This window comes from Octodon degus, unplaced genomic scaffold (assembly GCF_000260255.1).
Source record: "Octodon degus isolate 3935 unplaced genomic scaffold, OctDeg1.0 scaffold00106, whole genome shotgun sequence".
In the NCBI taxonomy this organism is placed as follows: Eukaryota; Metazoa; Chordata; class Mammalia; order Rodentia; family Octodontidae; genus Octodon; species Octodon degus.
Window position 1 is genome coordinate 1856123 of NW_004524682.1, and position 16794 is coordinate 1872916.

Consider the following 16794-nt stretch of genomic DNA (forward strand, 5'->3'; position numbering starts at 1 on the left):
ACTCACAACTTAAAGGGCACAGTGGTTCCCCAAGTGCCTATGGAAGTTGGCCTTCGGTTGCAAACAGCTTTCTGGTCTGGACTAACACACCTGATCATCTCTGCATTTTTATTAAAATTTATTATGCAAGTGATCTACTGGAAGTATAGTAATTATGAATCATAATATCTGAGTATATATGTGTACATCTGAGTAATATACAGCACATATGAGTACATGTTAACTCATACAGGATTAGTGAAGATTCCTTTAGGTCAAGATTAATTGACCTAAATTATAGATATTGACTAAATTAAATTAAAAGCAATCATTTTATTTACACTAATAAATTTTAGTACTGATCAAACATGTACACCCGTATGAACAGGTACACAGAAGAACAAGGTGAAGGAAAATCTCTAGACACAGATGTTAAAGCAGTTAGGCTCTCGTTCCAAGTATAAATCAAATTTTAGGTTATATTTTCTTCAGAGATATGGAAATCTATTTCTTGTAAAATGATTATAAAGAGAATTCTTCCATATTTGTATTCATATTATATAATATTTTATAATCTATAGACAGACATGTGTACAAACATATATTTGCTTTAAAGCAGATAAGCTCATGAAATTCTTTCAGCAAAATTATTTCTATGAATCATGTTTCCTTTATTTAGATATGACATCTTTGCTCTTAATTGGGAAGTATTTAACTCTCACCTAAACATACACTTTGGTACCAAACTATGGCAGGCTTATTAAGAGTGGGAAATCTTATAATTTATAAAATTTAATTATGTAAGAAAATCAAATGAACACCTACCTAAATTGCAGTTTAGATTATTTAGTCCTGGGTGGTGAAAACATAAATTCCTAACTTTATTTAAAGACACACACACACACACACACACACACACACACACACACCACATAGACACTCACACACAAGCCACACAGTGGTTCTTTGGTGTGCAAACAGTGTTGCACCACTTGTAAAACTTTACAATCTGTGTAACTATGCCATTATAAAGGCATTAATTCTTAGACTTTTTAACCATGTGTGGCAGGTGAGCTTAATCATTAACTTGACTGGTTTGGGAACCACCTAGGTGAATAGCAGCATGTCTGACTCGGTGGGTTACAGAGGCACAGCCTTGGTGCTGTTCATACTTCCAGGCGCCTTTCTCTCTGCTGTGGTTTCCCCACTCAGCCAGGAGCCACGCAACCTGCTCCACCATGCCTCTTCATCATGATGGCTCCTTCACGAGGGCCAGCCAACCGTGGCCTGAATCCCTTTAGATTGTAAACCAATCTAAAACTTTCCACCTTTAAACTACAAGTATTAGAAGTAATTTTGTCCAGCATTAGGTACACTCTTAGGATTTGTGCATAATTTGTCCTGCCAAACCATCATGCAGCCATTGAGCACAGTTCTACAGTTTGTGACTAATTCATGATCAAGGCTGGGATTATGGTTCTGAGTACTGCTGGGATTATGGGTGTGGGTGCTGCACCCACCCAGGGGCAGACAGCCTGAAGTCAATAAGAGGAAAAGAAAGACGCTCGCCTTTGCCACTGCTGCTGCTGCTGCTCCTGTCTTTTGCTTTTGCTCTTTGCTGTTTTCCACAGCCATGAACTGCTGACCTCTGCCATGTGCCACTCTGCCTTGGAGCCAGCTGAGCATGGACTGGAACTTCTAGTAACTGTGAGCTAAATAAACCATGCCTTCCTTTACTTTTAGTGTTGGATATTTGTCCCAGCAATGAGAGAAGGGCAACTGAAACACTAACATACCATGTTTATTTATAATGTGATAAATAATTTCCGACTGAACAAATATACACTGAGGCTATCCATTTGCTTCAGTGATGTAAATTTAATGAAATCTACATAAAATATAAGTGTTGGGCGGCGAGACAGCTCAGCGGACTAAACGCCTGCTTAAGGCAAGCACAGGGCTGGGTTTCCAAGCACCACATGTGCTGCCAGCCCTGCCCCCGGGTGCGCTGACCCAGCCAAGGATATTGGCTGTGGTTGTTTTAGAAATAAAGTTGAACATTCAGATTTGAATGAAAATGTTCAGCTTAATTTCACATACCAGGTGTGGATTTTTAAGGTAAAGTGGGATATATATTTCTCTGTTATATTAGATCCATTTTGTAAGTTATTTTCAGAATTCTACAAATATTTTCTAAAAGCAAAAGTCATAGTTTCAAAAAGTTTTTGAAGTTTACTTTGAAACTGGGGAGGATTAATCTATTCAAAGCACAATTAAGCTAAATATTATTGTAAAAGCTGCACATATTCTGTCTTGAACATCAATAACAGTGATGAATAAACAAATATATAGTTTCTAAGCAACAACAAATTCACCAGTTGAATGTAAAAAGTAAAATCTTTTAGTTAAGATTTTTCAAATATTGTTGTTTCAATACCTTTTTTTTTAACTCAAGGGAAATATTCTTACTTGTTATATTTATGATGTTTTATATTCAGACAGATAGTGAGGATAAGCTCAATATTATAGGGTAATAATATCATTAAACTTCTCTTCTGGAGGGTTAAAAACTCAAGTTTGCAGACCCAAAATTAGAGAAAAAGAAGGGCTGAAAGGACAGCCAACATTTTGGCCAAAGGCTTTCAAGGTCAGTGAGGACTCAGGACATAAGAGAACCTGTCCTGAAACATCTTATAACACAGTGATGTCCCAAATTTTCTGATCAAAGAGATTATTGGGCCACATAGGAAAGTGATCGATGATGTAGAGCATTCCTAAAGAGAGTTACATGGAGAGAAAACATTCTCTCAGGCTTTCACAGAGAGCAAATTGGTCAAGCAATGGCTGTGACTCATCCACATGCCTGACACTGACAAAAGATCTACAAACTGCGATACAGGGTTTCAGGGTAAATCCTGAGGGGATTTGACTGATCTTGGCAGGTACAAAAGTTACATTTCTTGTTATATAGGTCTTGCTTTATCTTGGTCTTAACCATCCAGCAGAAAGTATAAAAATAAGGTACAAAAAGTAAAGCCATATTAATATGCTGAGCTGTAAAAGGCTCAAGTCAACAACTTCTGACATTGCCAGCCCTACAGATAATCCACTACTATTGTGGACTACTGGACTGTATTGGATTATTTTGCTGAATTCATGTACCTACAATATTTAAATGGCAATGGAATACCCAGCTCTGACACAACTAAACAAAAAAAAAAGGGAATTAAAATGAAGGACCATTTTGTATCTTTATATACAAAATAGTTAGGATGGATATACAGTTACTTTCGCTTAATTCAATGAGGAGAAAGATTTGTACTAATAGTGTTTGGACAGGATATTATGTCTCATCTTGTAATATGAATAACCACTATGAAGAAAACAATATGCAGTGTATTACCTGTTGAAACTGTCCTATTAATCGGTTTTGAAACTCTCTCATTACTATTTGTTTCTCAATAAAATTAATAAAAAGCCCTCAAAAAATAGGCAAAAGCAGCCTAAAGATTGGGAGTTGCTACTTCTATCTTCTATCTCTACAATACCACTATCTCCCCAAATATCAAAGTATATTTTTTATTTGTTTTGGTAAGAACCCAGTTTAAATCTGCTTTGACGTCTCTTAAAGAGAATTCTACACTTCTCTTAGCCAAATGTCCGAGAAGCGATTCTTAGACAGAATTCTAATGATAAAGTCGGTTTCTCAGTGAGGGCTTCACAATCTTCCTACCCTAGTTCTCACCTCTAAACTACTGAGGTTTCTGAAACATGCTCTGCAGAAAATAATTCAGTGTAAGGGCTCAATGGTCCAACTAAGTGTGGGTCTACCCCTGTACCCTAGAGGGCATTTCCTTGCCTGTACACACAGCTAGAGTCACTTTGCCCTTAAATTGAACAAGTGTACATATCTTCCTCAGGGATAAGCCTTACATGTCACATGCTGAGACTTCTCCAGCAGTTCTGTGAGCTTTCTTACTTCTCCAGAGGGCTTACCTTGTATTCTTGGATAATTCCATTCTGATGGTCGGGGGGAGGAGGATCCCAGGAAACACTAATACTTGTGCTGTTGTGGCTTCCAACTGTCAGCACAGTAACAGACTGAGGAGGGGCGCTTGGGGCTGCAGGGGAAGCAACAGAGTAAATATAAACTGTTAAGTATCTCTACACATTATCGTCCTCTCAGAGTATGAAGAGAAAGTTAAGACCTATGAGATTCTGGCCTCTACCATCCTCAATCTTCCTATATTGCTCAACTTCAACCACAGCAGCTTTTTGAAATTCAGTGCATACTGAAAAGTAAAGGAGCAGGTGTGGTAATATGCATTCAATAATAAATTTAACAGCTACCATTCTAATGAGTGTGTTTATAGGGCCAGCAATAGCTAAATGTCAGATTTAATTCTCATAATAACTACAGGAGGCAAAAGCAACTCTTATCTCAGTTTTACAGATGAGGAAACAGGCTACAGCAAACAATTTATCTACAATGAACACCAAGTCAGAATTTGAACTTAGGAATGTCTTATTCTTAAACACGCCTGTGACATTTCTAAAAGACAAAAATAATAACAACAACAAAACATTGCTTCTAAACAAAAATATTTTGAGAGAATAGATATCTAAATTTCACTAGGTGAAATTTTTGAATGGTAGTATTATTAACAATCTTTTGCTTTTTGTATTGTTTTCATTTGTGTCTACTAAATACAAATAGAAACACAGCTATAAATTTTGCCAACAAAGAAAAATATCTTTTCCATATATGGAAAAATAATTTTTTGGAGGGGTGGAACCAGGGATTAAACTCAGGCCCTTGCGCATGCCAGGGAAGATCTTATTCCACTGAGCCATCTCCTTGGCTCCCAGAAAAATAATTATATTCTGACCCATAAATTAAAATTTAAAATTTAATTTATATGACTGGCCAAGGGGTTCCAATGACAGTAACAAAACAGGTTCATGTTGGTTTAAATGTGAAATGGGAAGATTTTGAGCTCCTACTGTACTTTCTTTCTTTTACAGTTTCTCCTACAGTTAATTGAAACCATACTGAGAAAAGATGTGTGAAAAACAGTTCCTGATTTTTAGACTGCAGTGTTGTCCATCCAGTTCCTCTGACAGCTAGGAAATACTAATTTTGCTTTTAGAAAAATCATTTACTTTCAATCAGTCTCTGAATTTAAACCAAACAGAGGAATTATAATCAGAGTGTCTTATAAAAGCTTCCTTTTCAGTTAAAGCAATCAAAGAATTTTGTGTCATTAAATATTATATGTAAAGCTTCCAATTCTTTTATAACTCTACAAAGCTTAGTCCCTTAAAAATAGCCCAAGTATGAGAAGTAATACTTTAATGGCCTGTTGATAAGGTCTCCATGGTTGGTACGTTTTTCATGACATATTGCATTGAGATATAGCTGTATTTGCATTGTGATAGAAAACATACTCAGATATGGGCTAATACAATTTATTCTTCACTGTTTTTCTATGTGACAATATTGCCTCAACCTATGTCACAATGACATAAATCTGACTACATGTCTACCAGCCTTGTAGCCGGACGATACTAAAAAATAACAGTTTTGAAACTGGCTTTCCATTCTCCCTGCTGCAGGCTTGGCAAGCGAGCGAGCAAGCGCACGGGGCCTGCTTCCTGACAGGTCCATTATTCCAGTACTCAGCTTCCTCCTACACCTGTGAAAGCCGTGCACCGCTGCTCAGCGTCCCAGACATAGCCCAGCTGACTTCTATTTATTACCTTCGCGAGGCCGCAGAAATCAGAGATGAATGTGTGCTGAATGGCAACAAATGTCTAATCCAGAGGAAAAGTCTGACTCTGGTGTAACTGGTTTTTGGAAAAAAAGCTTCAAACATAACCTTCTGGGTTAAAGTTGTCTTCCCTACTGAGGAGCAGTACCAATTTGCAACATAAGATACATTTTAATGGTGGATGAAATATTATTAATACTTTTTACTAATTTTTTTCTTTCCTTTACATATTCAAATGTAATCTAAAGATACTTTCCAAGCTATGCATTCCCTTTCTACCAGTACAACGCACTGTAAAGCAATGTGAAGATAATATTTTTGCTCTGTATGGTAAAGCAATGTGTAATTTAAAACCAGAATATCTATGGGTTAGTTTGTATAAACAATATTTTCTTACAACTGATCTTAAATAATTTTATACAAAATATGTTTTCTGGTCCATGCTTTGGATTACAGGTAGGACATGTCGAAAGAAAGGCTTTGCATTCAAACTATACACACAAAATTAGTTCAAAGAAGAACTGGGGATGGTTTTATCTGCTCACTTCTTCTGCATCGCTGGGAAATGAACACAGGACTGCCAAATGAGCCAACAGCCACCCACTCCTTTTAAACAGGTCTCACTAAATTACTAAATGGTAATCCTACTTCTTCAGCTTCCCAGAGTGTTGGGATTACGGATTTGCACCACCATGCCTAGCACCACCTCACTTTTATATTCCAGTGACATGATTAGGCTCTCCTTCAAGAAAATACACTAGAAAATGGACTGCTTGAGACCTTATTAATCTTGATACCTCAGAGACTGACTTTAAAATATTCTAAGTATAAGTGAGCATAAAGGAATTCTGCCATACAAAGCCATGGGAAACATGCAAGTGGCTTTACAAATTAGAAATGTATAAAGGTCTGGACAGGCAATGTCTATGGTGAAAGACAATGTCACACTTCACTAAAACAGGAAAAGAATCATCTTTGTGAATAACCCTCATTCTTGGGTGTTCTATAGTCTGGCCTTTAATGAAGCCACTACATCTATGTTAAAAAACATGGAAATATAATCAAACACAAACTATCGAATATGAGATTTGGGCAAATGTTTAAAGAATTCAAACTCAGACTCATTTTCTTTATTCACTTACTCATTGGGAGGGTGCATCCTATTTTAGTGTATTCAGAACATAAGGGGAAAATGACAACTCTTGAAGGCATTTTTAGGTGATCTTTTTCTAGTCTTACAAGGAAGCTGATAACTCAGGACTACAGCAGAATATGGTTTAATCATGGTGTAAGTTTGGTTCCCATTTAAATTCTCGATACTTACCTTCTTCTGTAGTACGGACCGTTTTAGATTCACTATCCATTCCTTGGAACTCATTAAAATAAGGCCGGACTTTAATCTCGTAAGTCGCCCCCCTTTTCAGATTGGCTAAAACAGCACTTCGCTCAGTGGGGACTTTGGCATCCACGTTCTGCCACGATGATGAAGCTTGCAGGCCTGATGTCTGACGATACAGGAGCCGGTAGCCTTGGAGAAACTGGGGCTGGCGATCCACCTGGAGCAGAGAAAGGGGTCTGAAACCGCAGGCAAGTGCGCCAGGCCCAGCGAGGCCCAGCCTCTCTTCTCTCCTTGCATTTCAGCCCATGTAAGCCAAGCAGGAGCGACGCAACGTTATTTTATTCATCCCCCTGCTTCCAATAATCTCTTGGATTCAAAATTCACATTGCTCCTAAACTGATTTTTAAAACAAAGAATGGAACAACTCTACGCATTGTTTTAAACACCGCACAGCGTCTATGACACCTGTGTAGTTAATTCAGATTCTTTGGGTTACATAGCAGCCTGTCAATTACCACACCAGTCAATTGTTTTTAGCTAAATTTCTCATTTGCTTGACCTTTTCTTCCTTTTAGTCTCTTTTTTGGTAGTTTTACATGTAATGGGCCACTTGTCACAGATTTCAACTCCCACCCCTTCGCCATTCACTAACACCTTCACTTACGCAAACACATTTTTTTACTATTAAGGGCCTGGAATTCAGCTAAGCTCTGAAGAGAAAACAGATGAGGCAGGGTCTGTCCTGGTGGTGCTTAGGGTCCAAGAGAAAGGTGGGTGTCCCTTATCATCGCTTGAACCACAGTCAAGTTGTTATCTTAAAAATTAGGCAAAAACCAATTTGGAATGAGACGAATCAGAAAGTATGAAATTTATACTGGAGAAAAGCTGAGAAGACAGGATGGGGAGATGGTGCCCTGAAGACCGCAGCCCTTGTGTTATCCACAGAAAGATACTGGTTTAGCGAGGAGGAAATGGAGGACAGAATGTGCAAAGCCCCCGTGGCTCAAGGAAGCATAAGAGAGAGATTAACACCGCGAAGCTAGAATATCCGTTTAGCATGCATGGGAAAGTTTATATTCATGACCAAATGTTCAACAAAAAACTGTTCTTTTTTTTTTTTTTTTTTTTAACTCCGTCAAGAGTCTGCATACTTTTTCCTTTTCATACAGGGTCTTTCCATGTAGTACACTCTGACTTAGAACTTGACACAATCCTGCCTCAGCCCCCAAACCTGAGATTACAAATCTTCACTATCATGCCCAGAAAGGTCTACTATTGACCTGGCAACACTCTTTTTTTTTTTTTTTTCTGCGTTCCAATAGCTTCACAGTCTGTGTTCTCAAATTAATATTTGTGCCTCCTGGTGTGTGATATAAGATTTTTTTTTTTTTTTTAGAATATGTAATATTGATGGAGAGAAAGATAGCTTCTGTCTAGGAGAGATACAAAGGGACCCAGAAGGTGGATTGCCACAGAGCCCACTTCTCAGTGGAAAATTTATAGAGCAAAATCATGATGTGGGCACAAAGTCATGAGTTGGGGATAAGGTGGGACAAAACTGTGATCATCCAATAAGATTACAAGTATAATTACTTAGATTATATTGACCAATAGGGAAGCAAGTCACATAGCAAGTGTGTAAGAACAAAAACCTTTCTTGCAAGGGATGGGTCAAGGGCCTTGTCCTCCACCCAGGTGATTAATGCCTCTGGTATTTATAATAATATCAATCATTATTATCCCTAGAGGAAGTACGTATGTGTAGGCATTCCATCTCTGTCTTGAGGTTCTGGCAACACTCTTAGCTATTCATTTATGTGACAGCAGCTAGTTCAATGATGATGTGAAACTTTCAATTGAAATTCATATTAAACAAATTTTTAAATGTATTCTGGTGAGTTATAAACATATAGAAAATAAATACATATAAAAGATTAAATATGATACATGTTCTTTTCATATTTTTACTACATTATCTTATAGAGTTTTATAGTTATTTCAGTTTGAAGGAGAAAATAATTGTTTTATGCATAATTTTTAAATGCCTTTTGTTTTTAGAAATGTACAGCTTAAACAGAAATTATCACAGCACTTTTCCTGATTAGCACCCCATGTCAAAATTTAATAGCAATGTTCCAAGAAGCTTTAAACTTGACACATTTCACTATCAAATAAAATATAAAGATTAATGGAAAAATAAAATTATCTAATTTCAAGGAAGTTGTGGAGAAAGAATAGAAAAGGCAAGGTTGTAGATGCTTATTTATTTCAGCTTTAAAAAATTCTTTATCCAACTGTCAGCATGCCACAAATAAAAGGTATTATTTAATGTGTTAATTTCTACCATTTTTAGTCACATCATTTCATAGGTTCTACAATCTGAGGTACAGGATCTCAGGATAAATCCTGAGGGCATTTCACTGACCTTCTCAGACCAAAAAGCTACAACTCTTGTTGCATAGGTCCTGCTTTACCTTGGTCTTAACCATCCAGTAGAAAAGTATGAAGATGAAATATAGGAAGTAAAGCCATGCTGTGAAGTTGAGCTGTGGGGGACTCAGGTCAATAATTTCTGACATTGCCAGTTAAACAGAAGACCCAATGCTATTATGGGCTACTGGACTCTTTTAGAATATTTTGCTGAGTTTACACACCTATAGTATTCAATAACAGAACTTAGAAAAAAGGGGTATACTGATGAATGTCCATTTTGTATCTGTGTATTCAAAGTGGTTAGGATAGATATATAGTTGCATTCTCTTAATGAATAGAATGATTTGTTCTAATGGTGTTTGTAAATAGGATCACAAGTCTGCATCTTGTACAGCAATTAACCACTGAGAAGAATATATGCAGTGTATTATTTGTTGAAACTATACTTCCTATTTGATTTGAAACTGTCTCATTGCTATCTGTTTATCAATAAAATTTTGAAAAAAATACTATAAGTGAAGGCAGCAAATCAATAACTATCAGATTAAATTATCTGCTTTATTACATTAAAGTGTAGAATGTCAAGCAAAATAGGGTGGAATGAAAATATTTTTCTATGTGTAGGATGTCCAAGCTAAAAACTTCCTGCAGGTTATAGAGATGAGGATTTTTCTCATGTAGCAAATTTCAACCTTTCAAATGAGTTTCAACAATGGGAATTCCTTCTCCATCTGACAGCTTTCTAACCAGAGATTTTCAGGAATTAGGATTTGTACAAAACTATGTGAAGAAAAAGCACTTTTGGGTCTTCCATGGAAGCTCGCGACCTTTCAGTTGTATCTACACACCCATGTTGGTACCAACTGAGATCATTTTTTAAAGTAGTTGTTCTAACATTAAAACATAAAACAATCAAACAGTAAAAAATCAAATTTATGAGAACCAAAGAGAAATGCCTTTCATCAAAACTGTCAGAGTTCAAAAAAATTCTTGCAACATATGTTAAAACAACATTAAGCTTACATTTTATAAACTTCTCCGCATTTGCTTTAAGTGAATTTATATACTGCAAGAAAGACATAACTCACAATAATAGCTTGTTAATACTGAAAGAATCAAGCTGTGTTTTTAAGAAGAACATTAAGCAGCTGTTTCCAGATGAAGGGAGTCTGTAAATCAGGGTAAATTGGTTTTATCCATGTTTCATTTTCATTAATTAAGTGTTTTAGGGACTTTATGAAGCTGATGTTTACTGCGCAGCATTGTCTCGCTCACTTCAGTGAGCACCGCCTCCAACGAGGATGTACTAATGGCCTACTTAATAACTAAATAGTTTGACTTAATTTTGTGCATGGTCTGGCATTTTGGGGAAGAGCAAATTTGTTGTCACACATGGAAGTAAAGAGGAAAAGGTTACACATTCCCTTAAAAATGTGCAGACTTTTTGGATATATGTTTGGATATACCGCTGACTTTTGGAGCTCATTTGGACAGGGGGTCGCTCTTCAGCCCAGTGATATGTTTCTTACTGGATTCAGGAGTAACTTAGTCCTAGGAAAGACGGTCTTTTGGAGTTGATTACAGAGGCCAGCCTTCCATTCATCAGTTTATACAACTTTTTATAATTAGCGTTTTTTGAAACATGAGTGAAACAGAACTCTCCAAAGGAAAATGTGTCATAATGAAGAGCACTTCATCCTTTCAGTTAGAAGGCCTCTATTTCAATGGTAGCATGGTCTCTTAGAATTTCTGAGCCTCAGTCTACTTAATTTTGTCAGATAATGCCTATAGCAAGAGAGGCTCGGAAACAATTAAATGATTAATGTAGGTGAGAGAATGTTGCAAAGGGTAGAACTATGCAATGATAAAGCTTTCCTTTGTTAAAGAAGGCACATATGGGTGCTGGGGAGATAGGTCAGTGGTCCAAATGCCTCCCTGGAAAATGTAAGGGCTTGGGTTGGATCCCCAGGACCACACAACAGGCCCACTCTGGAGCTCTGGGTGCTTTGTGTTGGCCACCGGGAGGAGGTGTGGTGGCACACGCCTGAGTCTGAGCTGTGTAGTGTGAGATACTGTGCCAAATAAATAAATATTTTAAAAAATATGTAAAACAAAAGGAACATACAAAACTTGGAGGAAACTCCTATGCACTCTTCAAATTCGCATTGTAACCAAAAATTTTAATGAAATGCTCAATAGCTATTCAAGTTACAAAGTAAGACATAAGAAACTATTTGAATAAGAATATTGCAACGAATTTTCCTTGATGGGTGAAGTTGATAAATGCTTTATTTACTTATTTCAAAAAGTAAAAACAATAATGCAAATTTCAAAGCAAGATAGGAGACTAACAATGGTCAGTTCATTGCTTATTGTTATCTTCAAAGTTGTTGCTCAGATTAAAAGATACAGGCATGAAAAAATTGATTGAAGGATATATGCACAGAGTGATTTAAAAAGCATTCTTTTCAAACCTAGTAAAATTACCAATCTGTGATTCTTTTTGTTTTTCAACAAAAAATAAAACCACAAATAAACATGTAAAAGAATACACAAAAACTATCATTTTCAGCAAATGACTTACTGTCATTTTCTTAATATAATAACTATTTCTTATTATTTTCACCTATGTGTCGTAACAAAATCCACTTCTCAGAAAGAAGCCACTGTCAATTTTTGCTTTAATTTTAGCCGTGGAGATGAGCTGCCTTTCCTGGAGCAAATGTCATGTATTTTTGACACTTGAATCCTGCAGATCTTCAGTTACCTTGTAAGCTGAAATCAAATCTAGATATATAAGCCAGAGCATATATTCCTTCTCTGGAGTTCCAACAATGTATAACTTAAGTACTAATAATGTGATCATTCAAATAACACACACACACACACACACACACAAATATATACTTAACAAATTAAAAATATATGAAAAAATGTATAATTTCTTTGACAACTGGGCCTATACCCAACCTGACTTGATTTAATTAAACCTAAGCTCTCTCAGATATTCCTATCTCATGTAACTAAGAACTCATAAGGAATTACAACATGTGACAGTAGGAGTCCCATATGCTTTTGAAACAAAAATAAAGGAGTACGAAATAATTGATATGATCTCTGACTTAGACGATTACTTATGGAGTATTTCATACTAAGCACTGGGCTCTGGAAAACCAGTATTATCGGTAGAGTCACAGAGGTCACTACCTCTGAGGGAGACAAACATGTGAACTATGCAAGTTATTTAAAGACATTAGAATATGGCTTGTTCTCTCCTCTTTTCCTGGAAAAACATTCATCTTACAAACATGCATTTTTCATCTAACCTGATGTACTCCTAAACCCAGTGAATCTTAAAGTGGTGAACATTAAACACAATGACTTGGATTCTTACCCAAATATTTCCCTAATTTAGAAACACTTAAAAAGAAGCCTCTTTCAAATGTTCAATAGAGCAAAAAACATGTTTTCAATTTAGAATGAGAAAGAAAAATCTGTTAAGAAAAACACACTTATTTCTTTGTTTGGGTGTCTGTGTTTTTGTTTTATTTTTAGTTTTAGTTTTTGTATTTAGGACACAGTGTACAAGGTCTCACTGTGTAGCTCACACTCATAGTGATCCCCCTGATTACAGCCTCCCAAGAGCTGAGATTACAGGCTCACCCCACCACGCCCAGTCTCAACTCCTGTTTCAGCACGCCCTGGGGGCGGGGCCAGGATGGCAGGCCTGAAGATCAAACTTCCGGTCCCTACTGTTTTATTTTTTAATCTAGTTCAAGATACTAAGAAAAAGAAAAAGCGCAGCAGATATAATTGTAACTGTGCCAGTGGAATATTGGTAAGAGGATTGTGTTCCTTTCATAATATCAAAAGGACAGAAATCATTATATGGAACTCAGGCTATGCAAAATATTATTAAAATGATTTTAGAAACATTATATTCCCAACTAATCAGTATAAGCTTAGTCTTACTTTTATTAAATAATTACCCCAAACAAGACAGATATAATTATATACACTTTCCAAATAAACATCATAATTAAAGTGAAAATTCTTCCACTTATATCCATTCTAATATTCATTATTCATATCTATTTTTCTAAATACACAGTGAACTTCAAGCAATTGTATATTTGTATTGTATTAATATATTTCTCTTTAGATTTTAAGGATATGTAAGGAAGAGAACTTGGTCATAAATGAAAAGCTGGTATTAATTGTATTAGCCGAGAATAACTTTATTGGGCTTTTTTCACACATATATTAAGATTTTCTGCTACAATATTGTTTGTGTGCTATTGTTTTTACTCTAGTAGCTACCATCTGATAAAAGTATCTTGTCCTTGTATTCTGACACAATTAATATTCCATAATACAGGAACTTTCCTAAAGTATAAGACAATATCCATGTATTTCATAATGTCCTCTAACTTTTGACTATGTATATCAAATTATTAAAACTGTATAACTTGTTTTGAGTCTGTTTCATGAAGATTAAGAGTGTGCAGATGATTCATTTAAATATAAAATGTAAATCTATTAAAATTAAAATAGTTTGTCCTAACGATGCCATCAGAAAAAAAAGAAACAAACTGACAATATTTGTATATTATTTTTCTAATAAGTGGCATATCTAAAACATGAAGAATCCCCACAAGTCTACAATAAGATGACATATAAACAATCTAACTTGAAAACTGACAAATAACTTGAATAACAATTGCTGTGAAAAAATACAAAATGCCTGATAAGCATATGAAAAGACGAACATCATCAGTTATTAAAAAGATACAAATCAAAATCACAATGATTTTGCATCGCATGTTAGAATTGCTACAACCAAAAATAGAGTCAGTATTTGATGAGGATTGGAGGTCCACTGAGGTGATTTTTTAAAAAAGCTAGAAAGCTAAAACTTTGCAAGAAAAAATGAGGCAATCACTTGAAAACATTTGGCAGTTCATTAAAACATCAAGCAGGAGTGTTACGATTTGTGTCTAGTTGTTCCCCCAAAGCCTCATGCAGTCATGGGGCAGACTTGCAGACTTTGTGATTAATTCATGATCTAGTGCTGGGATTAGGGGTGTGAGTGCTGCTAGCATTAATTAAGTACTGCTTAATTAATGGGTATGAGTGCTACACTTGGCCTGGGGCAGATAGCCTGAGTGCTACAAAAGGGAGGCAGACTTGTGCTCTGCAGCCATTGTTGCTGCTATGCCCATTAACTCTTGCTTTCTTGCTCTTTGTGGCCACCATGAACAGCTGGCTGCTTTCTGCCATGTGCCACTCTGCCTGGGAGCCAGCTGAGTATGGACTGAAACCTCAACTGACTGGGAGCTAGATAGACCTTTCCTTCCTTCATTTTGGATGTCGAGTATCTGTCCCAGCAAAAGAGAAGAGTAACTGAGACAAAGAGCTAGCATATGATTTAACAATTTTTAATTGTATAAAATTGAAATGAGAATGCATGTCCACATAACAAAGTCTCCTGGCAGCAGTGTACCTACCACCCAAAGCTGAAACAACCCAGAGGGCCTTAAGTGAAAAGGGGATATAGTTATGCGTGTACACAGGCTAGCTCGGAGAACTGTACTCTGGATTTCTGATAATTTATGGAAAGGAGCAGTTAACACTTAAATTGTTTTTCTTTTGTCTTCTCTTTTCATAGTATTCTTTCTTCTTAATTTCTTATAACTTTTTTCTTTCTTTTTGCAATTTTGTCTCTATCTAATAATGTGAATAACTAAGTTGAAGACAACACTAAACAATACAACAAATGCACTATTGAATTCACGCAATATTGTTGGCTACCGTGCTATTGGGGACCACTGCCCTGAGCAGAGTGGCAGGAAATACTGCCATGCAGTGCATTAACACAGCACAGCTCCACGCCGCAACAGAAGAGAGCCTCGGAAGCACTGAGCTGAGTGAAAGAAGTCCCAAACAAAGAGTCACCACATGGCTCTTTAGAAGAAAGGTCTTGCATAAGGAAATTTATAGAAACACAGAATGAATTGGTGGGTACACTGAAGTAAAGTAGTGGGAACAGAATGACTACTAATGGACACAGATTTCATTTGGGGGTGATGAAATGCTCTAAAGTTAGATTTTGGTACGACTTCAAATCCCTTTAGTATGTTAGAAAGATTCATTTGTTCCTTGCAGAGCATGTTAATTATGGCTCAATAAAACTTTAAAAATTCAGAAGATGGAAAGTTCATGTTTATATCATGATTTGTTACTCTATTACTCATTCTTTTATCTATGGATATTTTCCCTTATTGTCATTGAATACACCTTGGTCTTAAATAGCTAGAGGGGTTTAATTGCTACTTTGATCTTGTCTATTTGCAGTTTTCTTTGGTTTTATTTTATTTTTGTTAAGAGAATAGACAGCCTTCGTGCCTGTGTAAGAAACCTAATGTAACCTTTGAAAACTCACCGTCCAGGTAACCTGCACGGTAGTGGGGGTCAGCACGACTGGCGTGTGCAGGCGAACAAGGACGTCTCCCAGTTCTTTCTGTACTTGTCTGTGGTCCACTCCTTGTGCTGGTGGGCTGATGTCTGCAGTTAGAAGAGATAACCACATCCAATTTTTACAAATGCACAACACAACTTATTCTACATAAACCAACAGTATGCATTTAGAACTCAAAACTAGAAAGAATATAAAAAAATTTTGTGAAAAAAAAAGCATACAGCCGCATGATAGCTCAGCAGACTAAAGTGGCTGCTTAAGTAGAGCCCAGCAGCCAGGGCTCACTGCCTAGTGTGCTGTCCTGGCCCCACACCTGGGGCACACTGAGTTGGGGATTGAGACTGGGTGTGGGCGCCTGTAATCCCAGCGCTTGAGAGGTTGTAAACAGGAGAATCACCTACGAGTTTGATGTACATAGTGAGACCCTGTAAACCCTGTAGTCTCTGTCCTAAATACAGAAAACAAAACAAAACAAAGAAAAAAAAAGAAGCATACTGTAAGTATACATATAGGGACAGCCCAACAGCTCAGCGGATTAAAGGGCCTGCTTAGGCAGACCCAGGGACCGGTGGCCATGCTGGCCTGCCCCCAAGGCATGCAGAGACCAGCAAATGAGATTGGGTGTGGTGGTGCACACCTGTAATCTCAGCACTTGGGAGGCTGAAAATGGGAGGATCACTATGAGTCCAATCTGTGTTGTGAAACCCTGTAGACCTTATACTAAGTACATAAAAAACTAAATAAAAAATAAGTATGCCTATATATTTTATATATGCATATTTCCCGTGCTAGTG

General features: G+C 36.7%; 1 protein-coding gene across 1 annotated transcript in view; it reads right to left on the minus strand.

The window, feature by feature from the left end:
* Nucleotides 1-16794, minus strand: part of Robo2 (roundabout guidance receptor 2) — a 644932-nt gene that overhangs the window by 84602 nt on the left and 543536 nt on the right. The window contains exons 14-17 of the mRNA XM_023724123.1: nt 15965-16086; nt 7075-7306; nt 3976-4100; nt 1208-1274 (exon numbers count right to left, since the gene is read on the minus strand). Of these exons, the coding sequence (XP_023579891.1) occupies nt 1208-1274; nt 3976-4100; nt 7075-7306; nt 15965-16086 (546 nt within the window). The remainder of the gene's footprint in view (nt 1-1207; nt 1275-3975; nt 4101-7074; nt 7307-15964; nt 16087-16794) is intronic.